Here is a 9,461-nt window from a genome sequence, read left to right as displayed (position 1 = left end):
CATGAAACCAATTGAATAATGCATTGGGAAGATGGCTCAGTTGGGAACAAGAGAGTAGCCATACCTTTCAAGCTCATCAAGTTCATGATTGTTCATCCATTGTTAAAACACCACAATAGTCAGGAATCTGGATCTTCTCACCTCATGAATTTCCCTTTTGTTACTCTCTTACGTTACCTGGTGCCAGGTTTCTTCTTGTTATAGATAACTTATTCAGGGATCAAATCATACTTTTATACTGGTCGGAATTTTACATTACAAGAAAAAGATAGAGACAGCCCTGTTGGAACCCAAACTTCACCACTGAAATGTGCCCGGAAAAATACAACTCCGCGTGGGCAAGATCCTTATGTTATCCAAATCAATATGGTGAGAGGATGAAATAAAAATAATTTCTCCATCTTAGAAAGATTCTGCGGATTCATCTTCTCACTCTGTCCAGACTAGAGACTGCTAATAACACAACAAATATTGCCAACTTTGTTGATTGGCAATGTAATACTCTAATTCGTTTATGTGTTCTCTCCTATCAACTAGGAGTTAACTAATAGTTTTGATAGATCAGACATGAAACAGCAAAGAAGCTCGTACTATGAAACAGGCTTAACAATTACTACATTTTTTACGAGTACATAGATATAGTACAAGGTATCAGGTAAATGCAGTTGGTAAAATCAGTGAAAATGATTCCCAAAGGAAATTACATGAATAGAATTCTCTCCGAAGTGGGAAATAAACCACTTTCTACAGATGGACCAAAAAACAAAAAAGAAACTACAATAAAATCAAAAGGCAACACCTCCATCAGGGAGTTCCCAGTTATCTTCCCCATCGTCATCCCTCTTGCTCTTAGTTGTCTCTTGCTTATCATCTGAGAAATTTCTTGGTGGGCCACGTCTGTTCCAATAGAAGGGCCATAAGAATGATGGAAAAATATATAAATCAGCAATTCAAACTGGATGATATATATTACGCAGATAAGTTATTTATCAAAAAAAAATATATATTAGTTGAATCATGATCACAATTTATAAACATCTTCTAAACCATAAAACCAAAAATGGTTAATATGAAGGGTTGATAGATCAGAGTCTCATTTTAAATCACTAGCTTGACAAAGCTCACCAATTCGACATTTTGTGGATGACAAAATTAACACCCAAGAATGCAAAAGCCAATGCATAAAGGATGCATAGTTTGTACATCTTCTCTCTTTGAAGCTTGAAAGTTATTGTCAAGAACCAGGCCTTTGACGCTAACACATGCTATCGCAATTTAGGTATAACTAGAGCTTAGTAGAATTCACTTACTGCCACAAACATGATATTACGGTTTTCTAATTTAACTGGCGGTAGTTTTCTAATTTGACTGGCGGTACCAAAGTGAAGCTTTATAACTGCAGAGACTTTTAGGTTCCCTTTATCGTTATAACATAATAGACTTTGTGTGAAGCCCAATGACGAAGTGTGAGCTTATGAGGGTAGATCAAAGAGTAGCTGGCAGGTTTATAGGCTTGCAAGTTTCTGAATAATGGGTGAGCACAACACCTAAACCAAATCCATAGAAAAGTGATACTTATATAAGACAGAGCACAAGTTCACATGGTATGCACACAAATGGGCTCAATGATGGCATATCCCAAGATACAAATTCGTGAGATTTGTGGGACCAAAGCAGACAATACGTATCAACGGGTTTAAGTTGTGACCAGAATTGAGGCTCAAATAGAGGGAATAAGTATTGGGGGTGGGTGCTCGGCTCATTTCTTTCAAATTTCGGTTCAGTTCTTCGTTAGTGTGTACCGAATACCGAATCGATCGGTATAGTTGGGTTTTCTCAAGTTCAGTTTTTCTATTTCGATTCTTCGGTATGGACCAGACTGTTTTTCTGCTTGTCAGTTGGCTATTTTTAAATTTAAAATGGCCTATTTTATGTTTTCTTGAAGAATTGGGCCACAAAGTTACAAATGCAGCTGCCTCAATGCAACCAATATTATTATTTGCCAAAAACGCAGCTGCCTCGCTACTGTACGTGTTCATGCAGCCACACAGAAGCAAGACAAGAGAACCAGTGGCGATGGAGTTAACGATAGGCTGGTGATTTGGAGGCAAACCTTGGGACCTAAAGGGTTCAAGATGAGAAAGACCAGGACGGGGTACTTGGAATGCAAGTTCAGTGATGTAACTCATGAGGCAGATGTGGAAGTGAGGATTGATCATTGATGTACAAGTCATCTCCAAGAGAGACAGTTTCAAGTATCTTAGCTCTATAATCCAAAAAAAAATGGGTAGATCAACAACAATGTTACACACCATATTGGAGCGGGCTGGATTGGAGGCTCGCATCCGGTGTCTTGTGTGATAAGAGTATGCCACCAAGACTTAGAGGTAAGTTTTTAGAAAATGGTTGTCAAACCAACTATGTTGTATGGAGCGGAGTCTTGGTCGGTCAAGAACTTGCACGTTCAGGAAAAAAAAAAGTAGCAAAACTGAGAATGTTGAGATAGATGTGTGTACATATTAGTAGTGATAAGATTGAGAATGAAGATATTCTAGACAAGTTGAGATGGTTCAAACATGTCAAGAGGAGATGCACAGATGTCCGGTGAGGAGGTGCGAGAGGCTGGCTACGAAAGGTATGAGAGAGGTAGAGGTAGGCCCAAGAAATATTGAGAAGGGGTGATTAGAAAGACATGGCACACCTACAACTTATCGAGGACCTGATCTTAGATTGAAGGATATGGAGGTCGAGGATTAGAGAAAGATTAGTAGGTCGTTGAGCGTTGTCTAGTTTCTCTTATGAGTTTTGTTATTATTACTCATAGTATCTTATCCTACAATTTTATTATTACTTGTTGTTTCCTATGCTTCAATTATCGCATTGTGTTGTTGATACTGTTTTCTTCTCCATTATGTCTCAGCATAACTAGTACTACACTTCACCTTCACCCTTTATCTTACTTTGCATACAGCCTCTCTACCCTTACAAACTAGGGGTAAGGCTGCATACATACTACCCTCGCAAGACCCATCTTATGGGATAACTATGGGTATGTTGTTGTTATTGTTTGATTGATTTGAATTCGTACCAACTCGGTATGCTAATAGCCAAAAGGACTAATCCTACTTCAAATAACTTACAATTCTAGCAAATACCCAACATAGACATAAAAAAACACAAGCACAAAGGGGCCAAACACAGAGTAAAACCCCAAATGGGTAGGAGGGTATTAAGAGAACCACCTTCTACGATTGCGCCTAGCAGCATCACGTGTCCTGCGCTTCTTCTCATCTTGCGAGTTCTCAAAATATCTCCTACGCTTGCATTCCTGGATAACCCCAGCTCTCATGACCTCCCTCCTAAACCGGCCGAGAAGCTTTTCTTCCGGTTCATTATCACCCACAATAACCTGAACATTATAAGCCGATCTGAAGTAAAGGGTGTTCGCATAAGCAAGTGAGGGACAAGTTACAGCCATAACATCGGAATCAGAAGACGATACTGGTAATATTGGGTATTTGTGATTGTCATTGGATGAAACGACCATTGACGAAGAATCATTGTTAGGTCTTGAAGAAGTGAGAGAATCAACGGCGGAGGGAGAGAATTGAAGGGTTGGAGCTTTGGGTGTTGGGGGTTTGGAGGGGTTGAAGAAGGTGAAGAGATTGGCTATGGATGAGACAGCCATTTGAGGATTGGAATGAGGTTGTGGAGAGAGCTAACTGTATCCTTTTGGATAAAATGACACTCTTGTTGAAGTAGAGGCTTGTTTGGATGATATGAGTCTTTTTTATAACAAGATATATATGAGTCACTTTTATAACGAGAGTATATTAACTTTAAATAGTAAAATTGAGAAGTATATCAACTCATTTTTCCTAGTATCTATCTCGAGCATTAGTTTAAGGGGTTGTTTGGTATCTGGTTTGAAATTGAGTTATACATGTATTAAATTTTGTGTGCGTTAATATCATGTTTGGTAATTTATTATGAGGTAAATAATTTATGTATGAAACTAATATAGTGTTCGATTTGAAATTTAGACTTTTGCATAACTAATGCATATATTATAAGTTAAGAGGAAGTCTTTATATTATTTTATGCAGGATCAAAGATGGAATAAAACTAATACATGTATAGCTAATATATAAATAACTAATCTCTGTAAAAATAGTATATAGATTTACCCATAACTAATTTTCTATATTATTAATATTTGCATAACTTTAGCCAACTACGACCCCTTAAATACATTGTGTAATATGTTATTATCATTATCCAATGACTAAACATCTAATTTTAGGCTGAACTCATCGATAGCCTCTTGAAGTTGGCACGAATTTTCACTTAGACATTTAAATCAGTTTTTGTTCATTTTAGACGCTCATAGTAAGGTTCTATTATGTCAGTTTAACACTTTTCGCTGAGTTGGCACATTGTGTATGATGTAATCATTTTCAGCGCGTGAGAAGCTTGAATTTTGTAAAAAAAAATGTTACTTTTTTATTTAAATAAAATAAAATATAAATACTTAAAAATATACTCCCACCTTCTCAATACGTTATGTAGTGATGAATTTGATACCATTGTATTGTAATATTTTTTTTCTTCTCAATGTGTTGCTTGTTATTTCACAGGAAGACATTATTTTCCTTCCTCGTAAATATTAACATGTCTATTTTTATAATAAGCTAGTATTTGCTTATTTAATCATGTATTTTTTCTCCTCTACAATTGGGAGTAACAGTCTCGATGGATAATTTAATTTAATAAACATGACTTATTATGATTCTTATGCAAAATTGAGTAATTATTTTTGTCACAAATTAATTTAATTTTGATACGATAAAAAAATCAGTGATCATCTAAAAAATTAACTAGTCAAATATGACATTTCATTAATAACATCATATTAATAGAATCATTAGTGAGTGGAACAATTCAAATTAAACTTAATGCTTCAATGTAAAATCTCTCTCTATATATAAATCATCTTTATAAAGGGTGTGTTTGGTATGAAGGAAAATGTTTTCCCTGGAAAATGTTTTCCCAAAAAATGTTTTCTTGGAAAACAAGTTGATTTTTGACTTATTTTCTCATATTTGGTTGGTGAGTAGAAAATATTTTCCGAAAAAGATTTTTAGTGTTTGATTTATGAATGAAAAATGTTTTTGAAAAATTTCTTTTATTTTTACTAGAGTAGAAAATAATTGTTGAAATTGAAAATATTTTTTAAAAACAAACTTAATTTTTTTTGGGGGTGGGGGGGGCGTCGAGGGTAGGGGTGAAAAATTGAAATTTTGAAGTTAAAAATATTTTTTAAAAAGAAACTTAAAATATTTTTTTGGGGGTGGGGGGGCTGGTAGGGGGTGGGTGGGGGTGGGGGAGTCGAGGGTAGGGGTGGAAAAAATGAAATTTTGAAGTCGAAAATATTTTTTAAAAACAAACTTAAATTTTTTTTTGGGGGTGTGGGGGTTGGTAGGGCGGGGGGGGGGGTGAAAAAATGAAATTTTGAAGTCGAAAATATTTTTTAAAAACAAACTTAAATTTTTTTTTGGGGAGTGGGGGGGGGGTAGGGGGGGTAGGAGGGTCAAGGGTAAGGGTGAAAAAATGAAATAATGCTTTTTAAAAACAAACTTAATTTTTTTTCCTTTTGAAGAGGGTGGGATAGGGGGCTGCTGGGGGGGGGGGGCAAGGGTAGAAGGTTGGGGTGTAAAAAAATAAAAAATTGAAATTAGAAATATCTTTTAAAAACAACTTTTAATATTTTTTTGGGAGGGGTGGTGGTAGGGGTGGGGGTAGGGGTGAGGGTGGGGTAAAAATATTGAATTTAAAAACAAACTTTAAATTTATTTTCTTTTGGGGGGTGGTTGGGGGGGTTGATTTGAGGGTAGGGACCAAATAAATTGATTTTTTCAACAATTTTTTTTTTAATTGGTAGTTGGAAGAGAGTTTTGAAAAATGTTTTCCTTAAGTTTTGAAGGGAAGTCATTTTCCTTAAATTTGAGGAAATGAGTTGATTTGGAAAACATTTTCCAAAATATTTAACCCAACCAAACATGAGAAAATTAAAAAACATTTTCCGGAAAATATTTTCCTTCATACCAAACACACCCAAAGTGAAGAAACCAACTTCATTTTCACTCTTGAAATGGCTTATTACCCTTATACCAAAGTTCATTTTTCATTTATCTTTCAATCTTATGATGATGACAAATGCTTCTATTTTACATGCAAAAGTTACTGAAATTTTTGTCAGTGATCTCCCTCAAAATACTTCTGCACTTCAAGTTCATTGTAAATCTCGGAATGACGATCTTAGAGTTCACACACTTAAAATAATAAAAAGTTTAATTTTTCGTTTCATCAGAATTTTTGGGGCACTATTCATTTTCATTGCGCTTTTGTATGGGGTTTGAAGAATAATAATTTTGACACTTTTTTAAATGCAAAGAGTCCTTGTAGATTTAATTTTTTTAAGCAAGATATTTATTGTACTTGATTGATGAAATATTCTGATATATATTTTGCTCATACTAAAAACCAGAATCGTTCATCTAGTGACTTCAGATTTGTCTATCCTTGGTTGTAAACATTAGGAATATATAATATATTACTTAATTTATGTTATACTTGTAGCCCATTTTTTTTTCTACTCAAGAAACACAAACGTGTCTCTTTATTTAGCATTTTGGAGAGAAATATATATTGTTATTTAATGTGAGATTGATGATTCTGAATTAAAATTTTAATTGACGCAATGCTTATTATCCTATATACACATACAAATGCATCAAAGTGTTAGTGATATTGATTTTATCTTAATTGATGTGATACATTTTTTTTATTCGAATCAAATGTTTTATAACATATAATTTCGTCTCACTATTATTTAAATTGTGAATATTAAGATTTTAATTTGAGATTAGAAATAGTCCTGACTCATGAATAAGTAATGAAACATAGGATTCGCTCTTTTCACCTTATTGCAAATATTAATTCAATTATGTATAAGGTTAACGAAAAAAAAATGGTAATTTAATATCAAGGTGCCCAGTGTCCACTGTCCACCCAAGTCGTTTGGTAAAAAATATATAATTTTGGACATTACTAAAGTCTAAAAGAATAGTAAAAGAAAAAGACTGTGTCCAAAAAAGACCAAAAAAATTAACCTTTGGAGATTGATCTTTTTTTTAAAAAAAATAAATAAATAAAATTTTGAAGAGTACTACAAACAATAATATAATATTAATCCTAACAAAAAAGTCTTAAATCAAGAAGTATAATACTTTAATGCGAATTTAGAATTTTTAAAATAGAACGAGGGTACTGTTAAAGAAAGTAAAAAAAAATGTTCATTAATTGTTGACCAAGCTATTTGGTCAACAATTATATTTTTATTCATTATATTAAAAATAATTGTCTAATAATACTTGTCAAATTTAGAAAATCAAGAGATAATTTACCTTGTTATTAAATATTATTAGTATACGTATCCGCGCGTTGCACAAATATACTAATCTCTAATTATATTTAATTTAAAATAAATAATATGAATTATTACTAAGTAACAAAAGTATATATATATATATATATATATATATATATATATTCTCTTATTATATAAGAGGGAGTTTATGATGGGACATTGTAATGTCCAATCATAAACTCCCTATATTTCTATTATATAGAAATGTGAAGACGACCAGACGACCACTGGCATTTTAGAAAATATCATTACTATATAAGGGTAAAATAGTAATTTCATCTTAACATCCAAATCTTCCCCTTTCTCTCCAGCACTAGCAAAGCAGGACCTTCATTAATCTCTTGCATTTTAGCACACTCTCTTTAATCTCCTCTCTTTCATCACAATCTTTTTGTTAAAAATCCTCTCTTTCCGCTCAACAAATCGGAGGTATGTTTTTCTTTCAAATTTCTATATGTTATTTTTCCGCTTATAAACACATCTATATTTGGGGATTTGCTCTTGTACTCCATTTTTTAAAAAAAGAAAAAAAGATTTGAAAAATTCATTCTCAATTCTCACTGTATTGTTAATGAAAATAGATAAGAATTATCCAATTTTCTTTGTATCTAATTTTTTTTTTTAATTTTCCCGGATTTCTGTTTTTTTTTTTTGTTATTTTATTTATTTTATTTTATTTTTTAAATAAAAATTTCAATTACTTTGTAGTTTGATGAATGAAAAATTCTTACCCAATTTTTTTTTTATCTGGATTTTTAATTCTAATTTTCCCGGATTTATTTTTATTTTTGAAATAATTTTTTTATTTTTATTTTTTAATAAAAATATCAATTACTTTGTAGTTAGTTTGATGAACGATAAATTGCCTCCTTTTTTTTTAGGTAAATCATAATTATACTTAATATATAGGATGAGATGAGAAGTACAGGAGGTGAAAAATAATTTGTTGTTCGAGGAAAATTGTTGTTAAGAAAGCGTGAATAAGAAAAAAAAAAAAAAAAAAAGGATACACTCTTTTATAGCAAATCTGGAATGATCTTTAAAGTATGGTTGTCACTGTACATAGATCTGGAACTATCTTGAAGAATATGGAGTAATTTGTTATTTTACACAAAATTTGATTTTATCGTACTTGTTCCCTAACTTCTCTCCACGTGGAGAAATATCAAACACAAGTGCAAAAATATCTCTCTCTAGAAATTTCTATTTCATGCTTTAAATAAACAAGATAGGTATTACCTGCTATCAAAGAGCTCATCTCCTGGCTTGCCAAATTGTAGGTTGTAACTTCCTCTGTTGTTCGAATTCTTCAATTTCAGGTAAGTTATTTGTAAACTTTCTTTTATTCTTCTCTTGAATTCGATAAGTTCTCTGTAAATTCTATGGACTTCAACTTCTTTTATCATTTTCTAAATGCTTTCTAATCTATAGAATATATGAGAATTTCTTATTTATTTTCTTTGTTTGTGTATAATATCTCGATCTTTGAATGATGTTCGTATTAATTTCTGCATTCCTTGATATGATTGGTTGTTTACAAGTTATTGTTAGTCTTTGACTGTACAAAAGTTATTCATTCAGTTTCTCGAGAGTTTTGTTATGGAGTTTCAACTCGAGATGAATTTGGTAGAAGGCGTAGGGGTGAGTTCCTCACTGCCGAGGAGTTTTGGTTGTTGTGCAGTGTATGATATAAAAAATGATGTGTATAACTGTCTTGTAGAGATTGGAGGCCGTTAGACCTTTAACGACTTAAATTTTTTGCTCAAGAGATGGTTTAAAAAAACTTCACTACTTCTAATATAAAAATTATGTACTCACCTTTTGAATATGATATTGAGAAATAAAATCGATAGAATTCCCGAATATGTAGCAAATTTACTCTTTTTCCCCATGAGTACTCATTTTGATGGCTGATTTAGCACATGAGAACATAAATTCCAGTCATAAAAGCAAAGCTCTTCATTCTAGAATG

At 32.5% G+C, this 9,461-nt stretch overlaps 1 protein-coding gene across 1 annotated transcript; it reads right to left on the bottom strand.

Moving 5' to 3' along the window:
- Nucleotides 1–593: 593 nt before the first annotated feature.
- Nucleotides 594–3,766, bottom strand: LOC125836269 (30S ribosomal protein S21, chloroplastic). The gene is made up of 2 exons (XM_049515441.1): nucleotides 3,243–3,766; nucleotides 594–897 (listed from the first exon to the last, which is right to left on the bottom strand). Exons 1-2 carry the CDS (start codon nucleotides 3,686–3,688, stop codon nucleotides 786–788), a joined length of 558 nt encoding a protein of 185 aa, XP_049371398.1. The 5' UTR covers nucleotides 3,689–3,766; the 3' UTR covers nucleotides 594–785.
- Between the last annotated feature and the right edge of the window lie 5,695 nt (nucleotides 3,767–9,461).

Source organism: Solanum verrucosum, unplaced genomic scaffold (assembly GCF_900185275.1).
Source record: "Solanum verrucosum unplaced genomic scaffold, falcon-dt-bn FXZP01000278.1, whole genome shotgun sequence".
In the NCBI taxonomy this organism is placed as follows: domain Eukaryota; kingdom Viridiplantae; phylum Streptophyta; class Magnoliopsida; order Solanales; family Solanaceae; genus Solanum; species Solanum verrucosum.
The sequence above is the reverse complement of the archived record's forward strand: the minus strand, read 5'-3'. Positions and strand labels throughout refer to the sequence as shown.

Excerpts from the sequence above, each read along its gene's own strand:
- LOC125836269 (XM_049515441.1), bottom strand. The coding sequence starts at position 3,688 with ATGGCTGTCTCATCCATAGCCAATCTCTTCACCTTCTTCAACCCCTCC. Across the intron at positions 898-3,242 it reads GCTAGGCGCAATCGTAGAAG|ACGTGGCCCACCAAGAAATT; the intron begins GTGGTTCTCTTA and ends CTATTGGAACAG.